The 22430-nt window shown below is 37.3% G+C and overlaps 2 protein-coding genes across 4 annotated transcripts in view; one reads left to right on the forward strand and one right to left on the reverse strand.

Annotated features, from left to right (window-relative positions):
- The window catches only part of trim55b (tripartite motif containing 55b), a 91272-nt gene that overhangs the window by 63383 nt on the left and 5459 nt on the right, over window positions 1-22430 (reverse strand). For all 3 annotated transcript variants that reach the window (XM_056450357.1, XM_056450356.1, XM_056450355.1), the window contains exons 4-7: window positions 21472-21567; window positions 19992-20225; window positions 18546-18568; window positions 18342-18466 (exon numbers count right to left, since the gene is read on the reverse strand). In XM_056450357.1, the coding sequence (XP_056306332.1) occupies window positions 18342-18466; window positions 18546-18568; window positions 19992-20225; window positions 21472-21567 (478 nt within the window). The remainder of the gene's footprint in view (window positions 1-18341; window positions 18467-18545; window positions 18569-19991; window positions 20226-21471; window positions 21568-22430) is intronic.
- On the forward strand, window positions 12158-13561 carry crhb (corticotropin releasing hormone b). The gene is made up of 2 exons (XM_056450359.1): window positions 12158-12311; window positions 12663-13561. Exon 2 carries the CDS (start codon window positions 12685-12687, stop codon window positions 13171-13173), a length of 489 nt encoding a protein of 162 aa, XP_056306334.1. The 5' UTR covers window positions 12158-12311; window positions 12663-12684; the 3' UTR covers window positions 13174-13561.

Genomic DNA, 22430 nt, shown 5'->3' on the forward strand with positions numbered 1-22430 from the left:
AATAGCCTTAGGCAAACTGGGAAGTCTGCCTAATTATTTTCTATAAACTTTTTTTACATTTGGACAGTTTGTTTCTAGTTGAAATAACTGATTCACCACCGAATATGGTCATGATATGGTCAATTGGATTTATCCACTCCAGCTGTAGTCACAGCATGGTGTCAAGTGCCTTTCACACAGGACACAGGTAGCGATGTGCTATGAAACCCAATAATATCAAAATAGTTAAATTAATTTTCCTTTGGCTTAGTCCCTTATTTATCAGGAGTTTCCAAAACAGAATGAAGCAACTATTCCGGCATTAATTTTACATTGCGGATGCCCTTCCAGCCACAACCCATTACTGGGAAACACCTATACACGCTCATTCACACATGCACTCATACACTATGGCCAATTTAGTTCATCCAGTTCAGTCTTTGAACTGTAGGGGAAACCTGGGCATCCGAAGAAAACCCACGCAAACACAGGGAGAACATGCAAACTCTATAAAGAAATGCCACCTGACCCAGCCAGGACTCGAACCAGCGACCTTCCTGCTGTGAGGCGACAGTGCTAACCACTGAGCCACCGTGCCACCATAAAATAGTTAAATATTCCAGGTTTTTCTTTTTCATTTAAAGGAGAAAATCTGCCTAAAATATGAGCTGGATAAAAAGATATGCACTCATCACTATGCGGTGTGAAGTGCGTTTCACACCAAACGCAGAAAGCGATGTACTATGAAACCAATCAATATCAAATTAGTTCATATTTCCGCTCTGTGAGTATTCCGCTCATGTACACGTAAACTTATCTACGCATGAAACACATGTCCTCGCCGGAAACGTAAAGTTCACCCAAATAATGCACAGACAGCACATTTTTTTGTGGTATACTTGTTCCTGCAGTCCTGGCAACACTGATACAGTATAATGATATCTTTGACTTATTCATTGTCAATAAAATGTTACTGTCAATCATATGTGATTATTTTATTGACTTGTGTTTTTAAATCAGTATAATCCAAAATATTGGGTTAAAAAAAGGTTTTACAAAATTACTTTATATTATTTAATAAAATAATTATTACAAAAGCCAAGAATATCCAGAATTTTCGGTTTCGTCACTGAATTTAAAGCAGCCCTAATGAAATTATGATGTTTAACATGTATAAAGTATTTATAAAGTGTTTAAAATAGTCTTCATCAACTCTCCATTTTACAAAAACCACAGGAAATCTTTGAGACTGAAGCTTTTTTCAGTTCAGAAATGTTAAAATCACTAGAACGAGGAATGAGTTGGCAAAAAAAGGGCATTATGGGATATATTTCAGTATATTGGCTCATTTTGAGTCAAAGGATCTGTGGGCATATCTGAAAGTAAGTTTTGATTGGGTAACCTGTAGATGTGCTCGGTCATTCTGCAAACTGTTTCAGACAGATCAGGTTGATTTGGTGAACGATTTTAAAAGAACGATTCGTTTGCGAAAGTGAGGCTGTGAATTAAAGCTAAACTTGTTGCAGGTAATGTCCAGTTTCTTCCACAGTGTGAATTTTGCTTCATAAGGTCTCAATTTATCATCAGGACCTACTGGTATTAATTTTGTTTTGATTGTATGCAGTTTTTGTGACTCTTAAAGTCCCAGCAGTCAATGACTTGTGTTTTATGAATCACCAATGGTCACAGTTTCCTAAGAATCTTCATTACGACTGTTCTTCTGAAGTAAAATGTCACCCATACACTGAATGGCCTGAGGGTAAGTAAATGACCAGCACATTTTAATTTTTGCATGAACTATCCTATTAAGCCAGCTGATATTTAGCTGCTGCTTGCTGCCATGTGAGATTTGGTTTGTCAGTGCTGATCCGGTTGGATTGAGAGTATCATGTCCTGAGGGGTGAAATCTCTGCTCGGAGTCTGACCTCATCTGCTCTGCCTGTCCGCCAAGAGCTCCTTGTATTTAAAAAGACCTCTTAGTGGACTCAATGAAATTTCCAAATAGAGCTGTTTTTGCATGCACCTGATGGGGACAGTCGCCACAGAAACATGATTTTGGAGCTCTGGGTTTATTTTATAACTTTCTGCTGGTTGAACTGTAATCCTGGGTGACATTTAGGTACCCATGAGCAATTGGATTTTAACAAGCTTATTAAAACTTATAGGGTACAGCAGATGAATTCAGACATGTCTGTCAGACAATAAAGTCTCCGCTGCGTTTGCATTATAATTCATTTCAGATTAAAGACTTGTGCGGTTCTTTTAGTGCCTGTGTAGTGTAAAACCAGCGGACAATTTGCTATCCCATAAGGTTGTTGGAGCTGAACAGAACATTTATTAATTTTCCTTTGGCTTAGTCTCTGATTTGTCAAAGGCTGCCACAGCGGAATGAACCGCCAACTATTCTGGTATAAGTTTTTTATGCTAGCGAATGCCCTTCCAGCTGCAACCAAGTACTGGGAAACACCCATACACACTCTTATTCACACACACGTATACACTATGGCCAATAAATTTTTTTCAATTGATAACCCGTATGTCTTTGGATTGTGGGAAAAACCAGAGGAAACTGAAGCAAACATGGAGAGAATATGTAAACTCCACTTAGAAACACTAACTGGTCCAGCCAGGACTTGAACCAGTGACAGTGCTAACCACCGAGCTGCTGTGCCGCCTCTGAAGGGAACATTAGATTATAAAAAATGGATCAGAACTGTAAGCCAGGAAGGTTTCCCATCTGGGACTCTGAAAGAATTCAGGCAACTGTTTCATTCAAATATTGGATCTCATGTTGGTTTTTAGTTAACAAAAGCCTAAATTATTATTAAATGTTTCTTTTTTTTTAACTTATTTCAAATAATGCAGATGAATATCAAATACAGATCATTAACATAATAGTAGAACAATACAAAATAAATAAATACAATACATAAATAACGTCATATAAATTGAGTAAACCAAATCAAAACACATACAAGAAAATTATTAAAGCTTTAATTATTATTTTGTCTTGTTACATGTTTGCTAGCATTGTGGGTCACAGAAATTCAGAATTTTTTTCCAATTTATCAAAATAAATTTCAATCCTTCTACGTTAACTGTAGGAGAGTTTTTCAAAAGCTGCAACTTGTCCTAACTCTGAGATCCACTCGAAGATAAGAGGTCTGCTGCAAGATTATCAGTTTTTAACAATCACCCGTCTGCCTAGCATGATACAGCTCTGTGTCCACTGTGATTCAGCTTTATTCATGTGGCTTAAGGGACAGAGGTCACCAAGTATGTATAAGCTTGGGCAAAAGTCATTAAAAAATATTTGTAAAGCGTCAAATAAATAGGCTAATATATAAAAAAAGTTTATAATACTCTATTTTTCATAAAATGTTAAACTTAAGTTATATTAATTAACTTAATTATATTAAGTTATATTAATATAAGTTAGTTATTTCAAACAATGATTGTCAAAAAGTTCTGCGTCAAGTTTAGTAGACCAAATATTGTTTTTTTAATTTTTTATATATAATATTATATATATATATATATATATATATATAAACAAATTTAATATTTCAAATAATGGAGTGTAGCCAAATATTTACAACATTTTAATTAATTATTAAAGGTTTATCTAAAATATTCATGTTTTATATCAAAGTATTTTCAATAATAAATAAAGTATTATAAATAATAAAGAAATTATTTTTCAAATGCACCTGCTTTAAAGGGCACCTATGATGAAAATCATCTTTTGCAAGTTGTTTGGAAAGAACTATGTGCAGGTATAGTGTGTCCACAGTCATATTGGAGTGACAGAAACACAAGTCTCTTTTTTTAATTTCTTGACATTAAAATAGGATCCAAATCCCTCCTATTTTGAGGCGTGTTGATGTAGGAGTGTGGTTTCCCCGCCCACCGAACAGATTGACAGATGCGTATTAGCGTGTCTCTATAGTAACGCGTATAATCATATCCACATGACAGGACATGCTCAAAGCAACTGGGATTAAAAGATCTGTTCAGCTCTCTGTAATCATCTGCAACTCAAGTTTTACAAGTTTATAATGTTTTTTAAAACAGTCCATGTTTGTAATAAATAGAGTAAAATCGCTACGTAATTCATCGCTACAGCCGCATAGTCATATCAACACTGGGATGTGAAAATAAGGGATAAGTGTCATTTCCACATTCGCTCTCTTCAAATCGCGTGTACAGAATCCATTTGGGAAACAGTGTCTATTTATCACTATGGAATGCGCCTGACAGTCCCACACCGCTACATAAACTGACTGTTTTGAGGAACGCATAGGAGGGGCAACGGCGCCTGTAATGGAAAGGAACGGAAATTTTGCAGTTTTTACATTTTATTTCAAAGTGTTTTCATGCCTAAATAAAATGAAAGCACAGAATAGGTTCACATTTAAGAGCAAGGGGAGTCCACTGGTGATTCGGCGGTATGGGTTGCGTATAGGATGGATCAGCTCTTTAATGTTTATTGCCACCCTTCATAGAAAGATTTAAATATGGGAGAAATATTGGAAAATACCTTTACAGGATGATAGCGGGATAGAATTGTAAAATACGGAAGAATCTCGGTAAAAACAGGAGGGATGACAGGTCAGGCAAAGTTTGAGTACAATTATAAAAGAAGATGCTTTGTACATTAACATAACGGATGTCCATACAGCAGTGGATATTAACGTGTATCCTGTCACATTTGCCATGCAAAAGCAGTGCAAACCTAAACGCATCTGTATGTGTGAGTGTGCGCGAACTTTATAATGACATTGTGTGTGACTCGTTGCAGAAATGCTTAAATAAACTCATATCAAATAACAGTTGGGAAAGTTCTTACTGTAGTAAGGGGGGCCTGCTTCATTCTTGTCTGTCACTGTGCTGTTTATCTACATGAAGGCTACAGATTTCCCAGATTTAAAAAGCTATAATAAATAATCTGATGGGTGTTTTGAGCTGAAACTTTACAGACCCATTCTGGAGACATAAAATACTTAAATCTTAAGAATGGGGTAAAAAAAAAGGGGCCCTTTAATGTTCAAGTAACCTTTATGAAAGTAAAATGCCAAAATATTTGTGTACTTGTTTGACCTGTACTTCTTACTATTATTTTTTTCATTCAAATGGGTAAAACCTGATTTGAAGGATACTGGCAAAGTGCAGTGATTTTAAATGACAATTCATTTGTATTTTTATGTAGTGCCTTTAAAATATCATCTAAATATTCCTGACATTTTTGGCATCTGTTCCACAAATTTACATATTAATGGGTATCTTCTCTAAATCATGGTAAAAAATTAATTTTCCCTCAACAATTAAATACAATTTACAAGGCATTCTAGTAAACCTCATTTATTATGGTCCACAACCCATAACCGTCTTTCAGTTAATATCAGTATGTTGTCTTCAAACATCTGAGTGTGCTGTTTTTTAATCGTCTCCAGACCCCATTAATATGCATCTGAAAATCCGGAGGGAGCCAATATTCCAAGTTTTCTAAATTCAATTAAAGACACCAATTCATATCAGTAAACACCCCCATTGAGAAGACAGATGAGCCCCTTTCTATTGAGTCGGACCCCAGTCTATTTGGAGCGGGAGATCAGCAGGCACTCGGAGCCTTTTTAAACTCATTTATAGTTGTGACAACCTTTTATTGATATCCCCTCGCAGTTGACCAGAATAGACTATATCTGCTGATGACGCTGCGCAGCTTAACGGCGTCATTGTTAACAGCGCTGCCGTAATCCGATGCAATTACAGGAATGAAAGTGAAGAGTCTTTTGGCGACACGAGGTACAAATGAGGTGAGGACTCGAATGAACTTTTGAGTGTTGCGCTTATCAAGAGCGAGATTTAATGGTTCACTAACTCTCTGAAGTGGGTCGGCTTTTTGTCGTGAGGGCCGCTGGTAAACAAAGCAACGCATCATATGCTTTATGAGTCTTATTAGCCAACAGACACCAGTGTGTTGGGCCTGTGGCACTTCCTTTGTTTGGTCACATGGCGTGTTTTGTGATCCACTTACGGACGTTGATTTGAAACCGTAGTGACATCGATGACCACAAGCAAATTTTTGGCGAATTTTACAGCGAGGTGGTACGTTGGATTTGTGTCACAAAGCAGCCACATGTCATGATGGGACTTGACACCAGGCCTGAAGGGGGAAAAGGGAAAATTGCTCTGCTTTATTTTTTTGCGGGGAAACACTTAAGCTTTTGACCTTATCATTTGTTTGAACGCTTCTACAATCAATCATAATCAAAAAACCTACGCGGCGAAGCAGAAAAACAATAAGTATTCAGTCTGAAACATCAATGCATGCTTCATAAATGTGTTTCGTCCAACGTTCTTAAGATCACACAGACGACTGAGGTAACCTGAATATAATAATAATTAATTTTCAGAGTGAATCACCGGCGTAAATTTGACTGGATTAGGGACTAGGTGCTTTGAGGGGCTCAAAATAGAACCAAGATGTCTGCCGCGCTTCTTCATCTGTCAGCTTTATCGTAGATGGATGCAGTCATTATCCATAATAACGTTATTCTTGGGATGAATCCACTCTTCTTGTTAGCCGTCTGCCTTTTTCCCCTGAGCCTTCCCCATCCCACATATCATAAATGTAATGGCACTTTCCACAAATAGGGTGCAAATAGGTGCCCTACGACTTTTTTTTTAAATGTTAGATGAATAAATTACATGCTTTTATTGTAGGAACTAATGGTTATGTTAGAGCATTCGTTTTTTAGCTTAACATCACATATTTGTTTCCCTCTCTAAATGGTAATTTCGTCCAGTCCCATTTCTTATTTCTTGATTTTTGGATTATACACAACTGTTAAAATCATACAGCAATGAGATAATTTTGACTTGTTTTGTTTTAAATAAAGGAATAGCCATAAAACAACGCATACATTTATGTCATAAAATCTATACTATGCTCAACTTTATTTGAGACATTAATGATGTTTATTTGGTGTAGTAAAAAATGTCCAATAATCCAAAATTTGGTGTAGGATTTACTTTCAAATCATTAATTCATTCATTAATTCATTCAATCATTTACATTCCGCTTAATCCCTTATTTATCAGGTTCGCCACAGCTGAATGGACCACCAAATACACTTGTGTATTTGTTGTTTTACGCCAGAGTACATGCATACACTGATACACTCTTTCATTCAAACAGACACTCATACACAACAGCCAATTTAGTTCATTCAATTCACCTATAGTGCATGTCTTTGGACTGTGGTGGAAACCAGAGCACGTGGAGGAAACATGCAAACTCCACACAAAAATGCCAATCGGCCCAGACGGGACTTGAACCAGTGACTTTGCTGTAAAGCAACAAAAAAAAAGTAAAGCATTACCACTCTGTATTGTTGGAGACATCTCAGGACTGCAGGCCAGTTAAGTACCTGTATCCTCTTCCTCCGCAGCCAGGACTTTATAATGTGTGCAGAATGTGGTTTTGCATCGTCTTGTTGAAATATGCAGTAGTCCCTGGAATTGAAGGCAGCATATTGTGCTCCAAAATCTCTATGTACTTTTCAGTATTAATGGTTCCATCACAAAAGTGCAAGTTACCTTTGCCAAGGGCTCTGACACATTCCCATACCATGACAGACCCTGGCTTTAGGACTTATTGCTGGTAACAGCCTGGACGTTCCTTTTCTTCTTTGGTCCAGAGCACACAATGTCCATTTCTCCCCAAAAATGCCTGAAATACTGATTCGTGTGACCTCAGTAGACATTTCCAATGTGTGATGGTCCATCCCAGATGCCTCAGTGCTCAGAGAAGTCGACTATACTTCTGGACACTGTTAGCATAGGGCTTCCTTTTACAGTACATTTTAACTGGCATTTGTAGGTGTAACTATGTATTGTGGTACTTGACAAAGGTTTCCCAAAGTAGTCCTGGGCCAATGATGATTTTTGATGCAGTGAGGGATCGGAGATCACAGTTGTTCAGCTTAGGCTTGCATCCTTGTCCTTTACACACTGAAATTCCTCCAGATTCCTTGAATCTTTTAATTATGTTATGCACCGTTGAAGGTGAAATATCCAAATGTCTTCCTATCTTTCTTTGAGGAATGTTGTTTTTAAACATCACTCATGCATTTGTTGGCAAATTGGCAATCCTCTTTGCTCCTAAAGGACTTTCTTGGATGCTGCTTTTGTACCAAATCATAATTACAATCACCTGTTGACATCACCTGTTTCAAATCACATAATTATTTAAACAATTTACCCGATGGCTAGTCCTAAGTTTCTCCTGTCACAACTTTTTTTGTAATGTGTTGCAGGTCTGAATGACAGGAAAGGATGTGTATTTACAAATCAAATGAAGATGATCTGACAAAACATGATTTTTTTCTGATCATATTGTCTGCAATAAATGCAATTCAAAGTAAATTTGGAAATCACTACTTTTTATTTGCGTTTTACAGTATGTAAAACCATACAGTCAAATAGCTGGATACAGCTACTTGACTGACTTGCCTGCAGTCCCGATCTCTCTCCAATAGAGAACTGAAGCGCAAAATGCAACAATGAAGAAATGTGTTGCAAGAACCAAAATTGGAATACATGGAAACTTACTGATAAACAGATTACAGATTTTTTTTTGTATATACGTGTAATATTTTTATTAAATGAGTTTATATTTCTCCATTTCGTTTTTGTATTCCCCGAAAATTCTTGTCTAATTTTCCTTAACATTTGTGTTCTAAATCAAAGTTTGTAATGTGATCTAAGCTGGTTGGTTTGCATGGTTTATAACACTTTATCCTTATGGAAAAATGAAGGGGAAAATACTTCCAGAACCATCACTGCTGAAAATGTGGGCAGACGCTAATGTACTCTAATTCTGAAATAAATAAATAATAGTAGAATATTTACTTCAGCTCTGCCATTATCCAAAATAAGCACCCCTTTTTTCAAACCATTTGTTTGTCAAAAGCAGAAATACCTATTTGAGACCTAGTGAGATTTGTATCCTGTGTATTAAAAGTGGCTAATAATTTTGCACGTTTTTAGCAATAATGTTTTTGTAAAACCCAGCATGACTGCAGCAATTGAAAACATCCATTCAGAACTGTTTGGGAAACATGTAACCTTCACTTTATTTACAAATGTTAGCATGTATTGTCTAGAAGCTGATTGGGATGCAAATCTGATTGGCATTCTGAAAGCAGGTGTGAAGAGGCTGGAGCCAAGTGTTCTGGCTCTTAGCCTCCCTCATGGCCAGAGCAGAGTGAGAGGTGGGGGTTTGGGGGGGAGGACAGCACTTGACAGCAGCGACTGCGAGAGTGACGTGGTCCTGCCGCTGCGCATCTGTAATCACTGCGACCCAGAGCTCTGTCTGTGCTGTCTGGATAAGTGACACCCTTACTAGAACACTGGCCGAAGTTCACCACGCCTGTGCGGCTGCGGCTGCAACAACTGAACAACCTGCAGTTAAGCGTGACATATCTGACATTGATTTTAAGGAGGGAACAACCTGGACTGGCAAGCAAGGAATTGATTAGTGCAGTTACACCAGTTTAAAATGCATCTTTGGTAATTAGAGATGAATATGCAAACGGGCAAGGATCAGGAATGTAACTAAACATTCGAAATCAGTCAGTGAAATGCAAAATTAGCCAAGCAAGCTGCTTCTAAGTAAACATTATGGATTCACAACAGAAAACAAGACAAGTTTTATTATTTCATTTGAATTATTGCATGAATTATTCAATAACTTGTTAAAGGCAATGACTTTTTCTGTCAGTACTTTAAAGGGGTATTTGAACAGGTCCATTTCCAACTCTAAGAATTGGTATTATATTATATGGCTGGTTTTGACCATATTTGGAACAGTCATGAATATTAATGAGGTCTGTACTGGTTCCAACAGCTCAGGACAGTAGCTGACAAACACACACACACACACACTGTGTAATGTGCTCTGAAATAATCGTACTTCATTTGTCAAAACAAAATTGAACAAATGAAGTTTCCCAGAACTGGGTTGCGGCTGGAAGGGCATCCGCTGTGTAAAACATATACTGGAATAGTTAGCGGTTCATTCCACTGTGGTGACTCCTGGTAGATAAGGGATTAAGCCAAGGAAATTGAATGAATGAACAAATTAAGCAGATTCCTTGTGAAATTACTTTTTTTTTCAACTGTAGTGGTGGAGAGGTTTATTTTAGCTAGAAGGAGTAATATATCTTTAAGGCAGTAGAGTAGTTTGCTCCTGAGTTGTGTTGTGTTTAAGGAACTCAGTTATAGGAACTAGCCATCAGGTTGGACCCCTGAGAAATAAATTTCCCCGTCTTTTTTTTCTTGGTTGCATTTGCCATGTCAAGAACGACATTCAGCAAAATCAACAACCTGAGGATGGAGGATGCTGTGAACTTGTTTACATTTTGTTGTGGGTTTTATATGATTGTAGATGTGTACTTTTTATATTAAATAAGCAAAATGGAGGCCTAAGAGGCAAAATCACTCACAAATTTGGTAGTTGTACATATCGAGATTGAGAAAAGAACACTGCAATAGACAAAGGTGACTGATAAATACCACATTAGCATTAGCTTTCTGTATGTAAACTACAGTAATGAGGTGCATACGAAATCACGTACTTCCATACTAAATAGTACGCTAAAAACAGCATGCAAGCTGAGTATGTCTGAATTTATAGAATTCAAAAAATCAGTTTGTGAGAAGTACCTAGATGACCTACTACTTCCGGCGAGATTCTGAAATGCGTATCAGATGGATACTACACTATCCCATGATGCACCGTGAGAGAATTTATAAATGGGAGTGAAGCAACGCAACTGACGGAACTGACAAAATGGTGGATATAGTACGTTGGAGTTACAATCATACTACTGAAATTCATACTGTATAGAATGTACTTTTCATTACGGCCGAGTAGTATGTTTAAATTCAAATGCAGTACCTACTGAGTAGTAGACTATTTCGGACTCAGCCATGGTGTTTTAGTGTTTTGTTTACATTCTCCAAACTTTTCATCTTGAACACAGTAGAAGCTTTTATTTCATTCATACAGTGAAAGAGAGGCTTCGGAACTGCATATTTCATATTTTTACAAACATTCAAAAGTTTCACTACAAAAAACTAAACAAAACATGTTTCTGTGGTTAAACCATAATGCTAATCATAATTGTATCGTTAGTTAGCATAGGTGCTTTTATACAAATAGTGATAATATATGCCAAAACGTGGTGACTACACTTTCACTATTATGAAACCAATGTTTCCATACAAACAATGGCTTTCATAAACGACACAGGAAGCTGTTGAAGGCATTTTTGATGGTCTGAATGTTACAAGCTGTTCTCACATTAACAATAAAAAAACAACTTAGAGGCTACATTAAAAAAGTAAGAGATAGTCCCTTTAATTTATCTCATTTTGTCAGCTGACTTTAGTTTTGTGCAAGACAAATAGGTCAATTTGGCGCGAATAGGTAACCGTCATTTTGCAGTTGCATTCAAAATACGAATAATGGCTTCGTCATATATTTGTGATGCGAATGTTAAATAAGATTGAAACAAGACTCTTATTTTTGTGGAGGAAACATTTCTCAAGAGAACAGGACTTTGTTATCTGTTCAATCGTTTGTTTTATGCATGCTGCATAACTTTATATCTAACATTAGTTCAATAAAATCGTTGTTTGAACTCTCACTTAAACTTTTGTATTTGCTTCCTTTAAGGATTCAGGTCGTAATTATGAAGCATCATAATCCGCAGCCTGCGTTTAAAGCTATACTAATATAAAGCTTTCAATATATTTACAGGGTACAGTCTTGAATATTCATTTCGACATCCTTTGTGGGTTCAGGTCGTAATTAGAGATCCTCGTAATTATCACTATGCATTCAATATATTTTAAAGAACATAAAGCTTTCAAATTATTTAAAGGATACCGTCTTACATATTCATTCAAGAGGGAAGAATGTCAATATAAAGGATCCGAAAATACCCCTGGTTCTGTGTGCATCTTTTTTTCACACACACATACACACTCAAGGACACACACGCACACACACACAAACCTCGATGACTCATTCAAACCGAAAACTGTTCACTTACGTTCATTCAAGTCAACTCTCTCTCCCCTCTGCGCAGACGCGAGCTACTAAATGCGTGACACTTGTCGCTGACCGTGCCTATATAAATGCAAACTCCAGCCTTGCTTTGAAGAAGTCCTAAAAGTAATAACTTGATAGGCAGCAACTGGAAGACAGACGCGCCTCGCAAAGTTCAAAAACCATCCAAGGATTTACCAATTACGCACAGGTACGCAACATCTTATCTGGAATATGACAGCTCATATTGAGGTATAGACCATTGGTAATGTTAATATCTTAAACTGGTAATCTTTATTTTAGTCAGTGTGTATTGCTATGGATGCGTCCTCGTGTTTTGCGCACAATGAGGCACCCAGCTATCCAACTTTTAAGGCGCGCGTAAATGCCCAAGTGGATTTAAAAATATGCATGCAATGCAATGCAAAAAATTAACGCAAGTGTTCACTAAGGGCGCTTTAATTAAATTGCATCTGTCAAGGATTGAGCTCCGTCCCAGAGTGCGCAAAACAGTTGCCGAGAAGTTGAAATCGTGCGCATAATTGACTCACTTCTCCCGCAGATTCTCCTCGCCACTTTTTGACATGAAGCTCAATTTTCTCGTCACCACGGTGGCTCTGCTCGTTGCCTTTCCACCGCCGTATGAATGTAGAGCCATCGAGAGCAGCTCCAATCAGCCAGCCACGGACCCCGATGGAGAGCGGCAGTCTCCGCCGGTTTTGGCACGCTTGGGGGAGGAGTACTTCATCCGGCTCGGCAACAGAAACCCGACTTCTCCCCGATCTTCAGCCGACAGCTTCCCCGAGACATCCCAATATCCCAAAAGAGCGCTGCAGCTCCAGTTAACGCAGCGTCTGTTGGAGGGGAAAGTTGGAAACATCGGCCGCTTGGATGGCAATTACGCGCTCCGGGCGCTCGACTCAATGGAGAGAGAGCGCAGGTCGGAGGAGCCGCCGATTTCCCTGGATCTGACCTTTCATCTGCTACGAGAAGTACTGGAGATGGCCAGAGCCGAGCAAATGGCCCAGCAAGCTCACAGCAACCGCAAAATGATGGAAATATTCGGGAAGTAACCACGAGCGAACCCATCAGCCAAAGATATTTTTACATTTAGCACAAACATGAATACTCTGTACCATAGTGCTGCTTTTCCATCATGATCTATTTATACCGGTGACTTACTTTATTTGTAGATATCTCAACGAAGGCGAATAGAGTGCAGTAGGTGTATATGAATCAAAGTGTTCAGAAGCGCAACACTGTCATCACTTTCCATCGATGTTATTGTATAAGTGATCATTCAGAACTGTAGATGAAAAACGTTTGGGTTTCCTTTAAAAAATAAAAAGACAATATTTTCCAGTACTGTATTATTTTATCTGACAGACTTGAGTCTCATTGTAACATACAGTACATTGTTTAAGTTTGTTAATAAACTAATGAGCAACCATTAATTTTTGTTGTGCAAGAGAATGTCTTATATTTATATTTTTCAATAAAACTTTGAAAGACAGTTTGACACCTCTTGTGTAAGATTATTGACATGAAAAATGATTAAATCATGTTTAAAATATATACACTGGAGCATATTTCACAATCACTACTCATTACATGTGTCAATATAACTGAAAATAAAACGTGATGAGTGCTATTATGTCAGAAGAATTGCCCAGAGATGGTTGACATCTTGATTGCCTTAACCAGGGAGATTACCAGGATAATTCCTTCATAGTTAATATTCCCCCTTCAGGTTGAATTCACACTTTTTAATAAACTCAAAAACAAATCAGAAATGCATATACCTCAGGGTATTGCACTTAAAAACTGAATTATTAAATCAATATACTCGCTGACTCTCAATGAAACTAATGTATTTTAAAATAAATAAATAAACAAAAGAGATTGATTTTTTTTCTAGACTTGCCACGTCTATGAAGACATAATTCACTTTAGAGGCACCACTGATGTCACAAAATAAAGACGAAGGAAAAAAAAGACTTGCCTATATTATGAAAAATGTGACCGATTACCAAATGCAGTAGAAACACCGGTGCTGAGTGAAACGTTTCACACCAAATACCTGACGTGTGGTGACTCATACCATCAGCAACCGGAGAGATCTTTTCACTGAACCATGTCCTAATCTGAATGGGTTAAGCACATCTAAGTAAGATCAATACTTCAGATGTGAACTAACAAGATACATTACAGTTCGGTTAAACCTCACGTTTCATTCTGCACCTCATAAAATCCATTCATTGCAAAAGGTGGAAGCCACACATGGTAAGAGTTGTGCTCCATGGGCCTCATTAAGTTGGTTGTAGCCATTTCTCTGTGTGAATCCAGCCACAGAAGCACATCCTGTCACTGATCACCCTCCACTGGACCAGAATATATGGATTACGCAATGTCCTGGCATCGTTATTTCAGCTCGACCACCGAGATGTGTGAACACTTGTTTACTCTCGCCTACAAACCAGGGGAAGGCAACTCCGTGAGCAAAAAAAGATGTGGAGATTACTTCCACGCATTGCCACGGATGTTTCTTCAAGTAGATCAGTCATCTACTGTATACATGCATGCGTTCAGTCCAAACTCAAGAATTGATTACACTACATGGGGGTACTCTTTTATTGTCATTGACGTTTAGAAATAAGAAATCCAGACAACATTTAAGGCAAAACATATCATTCATAACTCAAATACCACTGCTGTGCCAACTGCGACGAAAATACCACGCGAACACTCCCTACGCAGTAAACAACACCACAAATCTTGGAAGGGTTTCCTAAGTCGTCTATGTTTATATTTAGTCATCTACTGACTTTTCTTAAGTAGTCACTAAAACAAAAACAAAAAGTTCCAGCATCTGGTAAAAGGGTCTGTTTTTTTAGGTGTCCATATTGTTGTGAACAGGTTGCAGTGAGAATGCTGGATCAATATTTGTGTTGGCATGTGCACTTTAGGGAAGTTAGGAGGATGTGGCAGGTCTGCGTGTGCTCAGGGTTTGTGGGGGCAGGAGTGGCGGTAGTGGTTCATTCAACTGGCCAAGTAAATCCACTTCTCTGGTTTCTGAAGACTGCAGGCTCTTACTAGATTGCCTCTTAGGGTGTATTCACACTAGGCTATCTGAACCGTGCCCGGGTGCTTTTGACCCCGGTTTCCTGGTTTGTTTGACTTGTGTAAGTGCTCTGAGTCACACCCGGGTTCAATTGACCAGCCTTGTCCTGGTTGGAAGAGGGTGCAAGAGTGTGGTTCGGTTGGGCTTTGGCACGGTATGCAAAACTGAAGACCCGACGTCACATAAGGGACTATTTCAAATGGTTTTTTCATCATTCTTAATTTTTCAATGAACACGAACAGTCAAAGTTGATTAAATATGCAAACCCCTCGCTGCAAGTCAGTTGCCACCTTCAGCAAACCTCCTAATACTAGCAGCCCGAGGACTTTCATTAAAATCTTCGAGCATCAAAAGCGAGTTTGACTGTGTGTCACAGCATCCCAATTGACTTAAAATGATACAAAGCAGTATAAATAAAGCAATCTCCATCGTACTGAGCAAGAGCGCTTCTCTACAAAACTGAACAGTCTCATCATCGATGACGTAAGCATTCTAAGGCTCGGAAGGGAAAACTGACGTGTGAGTGCAGGCTGAGGGTTTTAGCACTTCTAGTTCTGCTCTCTCTTAAACAAGGGAGATTTGAAACAGCAAGTATGTTTACATGGACACCAATACTCCAATTTTAATACAATTATGACAATGCTCTGATTAAGAGTCTCCATTGTAAACTTAATCTGACTAAAATCATAATCGACTTTAATAAGACTTGTGGCATGCTCCTACTTTAGTCGCATTATTGAAGTGTAGTACTGAAGTGTAAACACCTTGATCAAACTATTAACGTTTTGAGTACTACATTTTGTGACAGGATGCACACACAGCAGTTGTCATTTTGACGACAAACAAATCAGAATGGCTTCAAGCAAGACAGGGCATTTTTGGTGTGAACGGGAAACCATGTCTATGCTGAGAATTCTGGAAGAAATGAACATTATGAAGTGTATTGACTTTGAAGTAACTTTGTCACGGGGACATGAATGAAACGTTAGTGAATGCAATGGCAGAAGTGGACTGTTGCTTAAGAATTTGTATCCCCCATCGTCTGTTTGCACTTTAGAGTGAGAAAATGAGTGCAGTTGAGCTTAATATAAATAAAAACAAATTGCCTAAAATCACATATGGTGATATGCTGAACATGAACTGTTGTTGCGTGAAACACAGGAGAAAAGCAGCATTGACACTAAGACCACCACCTGTAACAGGCCTATAACTAGCTGACTTCAGTTACACTATCCCCTATCTCACTTCCGTTTAGGTCACAACACCGATGTACCACCTCAGGTTCTGCCCACTCTGCTTAAAGCAGGATAGGGGGTGGACACCCTAAAACAGATGCTAAAACAAGGATTGTTAGCATGCTTTCATCCCATGCTGGAAATTATGTTTCAAATCTTGCTTGAAGTGTGGTGAGCAACAGAAAACTGGAGAGGTTACATTTGTGTTGTGACCAGAATAGGAGTAAGGTTTAGGGAGGTAAGTGTAACGGAGGCATTTTATTATTAAGAGCTGTGCAGGTAAACCTTGCTTCCCTTGGACACAAAGCATGTGTAAGAGGTTGCAATGCCCATTAAAATCCCCCTGAGGAGAGTAGAATTAAAAGGGTGCTGTGACCCAAATGGGAGAGAGGCTTTACTCCACTGACTTCAACCGATATACTAGCATCAGTCGCTAGTGCACCTCTAGAAGCCAGGGGCGTGGTTTACCTGTACGGCTTATCCTAACTGGCCTCATTACACTTACCCCCCTCAACCATACTGATCAAGGCACTAAGTAAGTCTTCAGGTCCTACTTATCCTGCTTTGAGCATGATGAAGGGGGCAAGCTAACATGAATGCTAAATTACTCTATTAATAAAGAATGTTAGCATGCTTGTTTTCCATGCTGGAAATTCAGTTTCAAATCCTGCTTGGAGTGGGCTGAGCAGAATTAGAAGGTTTACTTTAGTGCTGTAACCCAATGGCAGCAAGGTTTATGGGTGTGACTGTAACGGAGACCCTTAGTAATGCAGGTAAAGCTCACTTCCATGGCCTCAAGAAATTCATTAGCATCCTCACACCTGCAGCTTCTCCAGCAATGGACGTCCAGCTTCCGGCGCCTCGACTGCAGCTCTGCACAAGAAATTTGGCCAGAGGAGAAATGGTCGTGCACAACTGAGCCTGGTTTCTCTAAAGGTTTTTTCCTTCACTTTAGTCAATCGGTGAAGTTTGTTCCTCGCCACTGTCACCACTGGCTTGCTTGGTTTGGGACTTGTGGAGCTGCGCATTGAGGAATTTGCTCTTCACTGAACTGAACTAAACTCTGAAAACTGGACTGACACAGTTTCAATTTACTAGAACATCTGTGTTAAGCTGCTTTGACACAATCTACATTGTGAAAGCACTATAGAAATAAAGATGCCTGCCTTTCGTTCCAGAAGTGACAGTTTGAATCTCTTCCCAAGTGAGTGGTTATATTGGTGCGATAACCCAGATGGGAGCCAGATTTGGGAGAAGTAAGCGTAATGCAGGTGAAACTCACTCCTATAGCCTCAACTGAAGCACTAGCCTCTGTTACTGAAACCAGGGGAGTGTGGCTTTCCTGCTAGATGACCTCCATTACTGCACTCCAAAACTCCACACCAAAGCCAGTAACTTTAATAACGAAAAATATATCACTTTAAATATTGTGAATACTCTTTCATACCACTACTATAAATCAGTCAGATCAGCCAATCAAAATGCATTCTGCTCTATAGAATTCAAGCAAGACACACGATGCAACTGATGAAATAAATATCATTCTTGTTGTGAATGGGCTTTAAAAGTGTCAAATCTAAAACCTGCATTTTCTCAAACCATTTTGAGTATGAAGATACCATCAACTGCACTATTTTGGCAGTGTCTAACACCACATTTCTGCTGGTTCTTGAAAATTGGCTTACAATTTTTATTTAATACACTGAAAAGACGGCTGGCTTTTGAATTGGTTGCTCGAATCAAAATTTGAAAACATCTCAAGGACTTCTGAATGAAACGTGGAAAGGTTACTTTCACAGAGTAATCAGTTCAACAAGCTAACCTGATTTAAACCCAAACATGTTGATAGCTGAAGCTTAATCAGGCATTTCAGGTGAAGTCGTACCTCTGATGAAGTCGATATTGCGCAGGGCCCTGCCCTCTCTCTTGAAGTGTACAGAGTAATGATCCATGCTCTCATAGCCGCGCTCCACTCTCTCCAGGTGTGAGGTATTCGATGCCTTTGCAATTCTAACAAATAAGAAATCAATCTGGTGTATGTTCAACATGAAAAATATGCATTAAAGTTGCAGAAGGGATCGTCACTTACTTTTGCAGGAGGGGTTTAGCAGTCTGCATGACATGAGAGAGAAAGAGGTTATTTATTTTATGAAAAGATAACAAAAAGTGTGTGCTAAATATATAGAATTTTTTCAGGGTTCCCACACATTTTTATGAATCAGTTTTCATGATTTTGTTAATTGAACTACCGTGCCAGCCTTTTAAATTCATGGATTTTAACATATCTGCTTAATAGTGTATATACAGTGTGTCTGCTGTGAATGTGACTATCAACAGAAATGCTTAAATGATTACACATCAATTTTAGCATATTTTCCTTTTAACAGCATTTACTAAAAAAACTGTATTATCTATTATAAAATATCAAAATTTCTCCAATTTCTGTTTAATGGAAGGTTTTTAAAAAAAACACATTTGTGAATATAATAGTTTTAATAACTAATTTCTAATAACTGATTTCTTTACCTTTGCCATGTTGACAGTACATACTATTTAACTAGTTATTTTTCAAGATACTAGTATTCAGCTTAATGGGCTTAACTAGGTTAATTAGGCAAGTTAGGCTAATTATGCAAATCATTGAATAATGATGGTTTGTTCTATAGACAATTTTAAAATATATAGCTTAAAGGGACTAATATTTTTGACCTTAAAATGTTTTTTTTTTTTTTATTAAAAATTGCTTTTATTCTAGCCAAAATAAAATAAATAAGACTTTCTCCAGAAGAAAAAAATTATAGGAAATACTGTGAAAATTTCCTTGTTCTGTTAAACATCATTTGGGAAATATTTGAGAAAAAAAGTACAGGAGGGCTAATAATTCAGACTGTGTATATATATATATATATATATATATATATATATATATATATATATATATATATATATATATATATATATATAATTATTAGCCCCGCTTTGACTTTTTTTTTTAAATATTTCTCTAATGATGTTTAAAAGAGCAAGGAGGAAACTTTCACAGTACGTCTGATAATATTTTTTCTTCTGGAGAAAGTCTTATTTGCTTTATTTTGGCTAGAATAAAAGCATTTTTTAATTTTTTAAAAACATTTTAAGGTCAAAATTATTAGTCCCTTTAAGCTATATTTTTCGATAGTCTACCATATCGTTATACCATAACTTGCCTAAAAACCCAAACCTGCCTAGTTAACTTAATTGCCGTAGTAAGCCTTTAAATGTCACTTTAAGCTGTATACAAGTGTCTTGAAAAATATCTAGTAAAATTTTATTTACTATCATCATGGCAAAGATAAAATAAATCAGTTATTAGAGATGAGTTATTAAAACTATTATGTTTAGAAATGTGTTGAAAAAATCTTCTCTCCGTTAAACAAAAATTATGGAAAAAATAAACAGGGGGCCAATAATTCAGGGGGGCTAATAATTCAACTGTATATATTTTATTATTATTGTGGTAACCCTGTTTCTGTAACCTACTATAGGTTTACCGGACCTGTAAGAAAACAGCCATCTCAGGTTCTTCCAGTGTCTGTATTCCTGTCTCCATGATTTTAGTCATGAACTCCAGATAATCTCCATACTTCTTTGTGAGGCCACGTATGTAGTTCAACTTTTCTTCCTGTTCGGAGTTCACTTTCAGGTTCATCTCTCTCTTCCTTTCCTCAAGAATTGAGTACAAATGGTCAAACTTTTCACACACCTTGGATTTCTGTCGTCGGCCATTTTCCTGGAAATATGTTTAAATATAAATTTAGTATAAAATGCAATACAGTCACATACATAAATATACAGTAATTAATCAATCAAAGTATGTTTAGATTATATACATTACTATAAAAAGATTTAAGGTGTATTTTCTTTAAAAAATGGATGATATTAATTTAGGATGTACATTGGTTACAAAAATATTATTTTGAACTGTCTGTTCATCTATTCATCATTATAACAAACTACTATGTAGCATCTGTTTTCAGCACTGATAGTAATACAAAATATTAAAAGAGAAAAATCTGTTGAAAATTCTGCTTTGTCATCGCATGAACAAATTACATTGCAGCATATATTGAAATAGAATATGGTTATTTTAAAATAATGAGTATGTATTACAATAATAACTCATTATATATATATATATAATATTTGCAAATCTGCAGCCACTGCGTGATGCTATCATGTCAATATGGACCAAAATCTCTGAGGAATATATATATATATATATATATATATATATATATATATATATATATATATATATATATATATATATCCTGCAGCAGACCATCTTGATCATGTCTACATGCCTAAATGCATTAAGTTGCTGCCATGTGATTGGCTGATTGGAAACTTGCGTTAACAAGTAGTTGGACAGGTGTACAGTACCTAATTAAGTGGCCAGTGAGTGTATACGTTTTGCATCTTAAATAAATGCAACTTGATGAGCATTAGAACCCTTATAAACTATTCTTTTAATTCTAAACCAACCAATCCCTAACCCTCGAGTGGTTATCGCGTGGTTATAGCATGTAATCTTCATTTTATTAAAATCTGAGAATAAAATGATTCAAAAGAAAGCCACTTAATCTGCACGTGCAATGTTTTAAAACATGTAAGTGATTGACTATGGACCGGCAAAAGTTTAAGATTGATATTTAGAACTTGTCTAAATCAATAATTTGACTACCTGTTTCTTTTCTTCGACCGCATCTAACCCTTAACCTTGTGCACAATGACTTTCCGTCAGAGGAGCCATATGCTCAACAGAGACGGCTCATTTCTGCTTGCTTGTCAATCATAGATCCTCTACGAATGCAACTGTGAGGTCTGGAGAGAGTCCAGCTTCCTGCCTGCCTGGCTCATTGATGCCAGAGCGTGTGGATCTTTTGTCAGAGGAAGCGTTGTTACGTTCCTCATCAATAATCCTGTTGTTCTGCCAGGCTTTGGGGAGGGAGAAGCCCCCACACAGGGTGACTAACCTCTATGGTTCTGCAGGTCTCCTCCAGTTGACTGATGATGCCTTGGATTCTGTCATTATTGCCCACCATCATTGCTATTCCATCCGAGAGCTCTGTCTGGAGATGAGGACGTGCGTAAGCATATTAACACACAACTGTAAAAATATATGCTGCGCCGACAAGCGCATGCATGCTGACGCAAATTCTGCCATACTTATGCACACAAACATAAAGGGCCCAATTACGCCTCATTTACATCAAGTGATGCAACCTGTATAGGTCATGTGACAAATTTTATTTACACAGATGACTGTGTAGATCAGGTGACAAATTTTATTCACACTAGCCATTTGATTTCAGAAATAGCCCCTACTAAGTATGTAATTTCATTTGCACTGTGTATATTCATCAGTTTCGCATGATTTATTGTTTAAAAAGCTTAAGACTTATGATAGAAACACATTTGTGACTGTTGACAACAAAATCAGTCATAACCTCCTAGGGCTTGAGTGTCCACATACGTTGACAGCACATTTTAGCTCTTAAGTGGCTATTTAAAATACTTTGAATGTTTTATATTTTGTTACAGACATACAGTGTCATCCTGCAACTGTTTTGCAGCATATGAAATGTCCCAAACACTATTTTTAACTGTCCAAAATGGCAAACAATTAGTTTTTACTCTCTGATAGTCAAAGCAAGTTCCAAAAAATAATTTCTATGCATTAAAAGAATTCAGGAAAAAGGGTTTTATGTAAATTCGGACCACGAGTCCACATACTGTATATGGACATAATTTTTCTCTAAAAGTACATCATATCAAGAGATGATAATCAGGTTTTTATTCTAATTAGGTTCTAATATGCCCAAATAGTAAAGAGAAATAAAAAATGCATGTAAAAAAACACCTTGGCCTTTTTTTTTTATTGAATTGAGATTCATACATCACCTGACAGTGATACAGGACTATATTTAAGGTA

Source organism: Danio aesculapii, chromosome 24 (genome assembly GCF_903798145.1).
Source record: "Danio aesculapii chromosome 24, fDanAes4.1, whole genome shotgun sequence".
Taxonomy (NCBI): domain Eukaryota; kingdom Metazoa; phylum Chordata; class Actinopteri; order Cypriniformes; family Danionidae; genus Danio; species Danio aesculapii.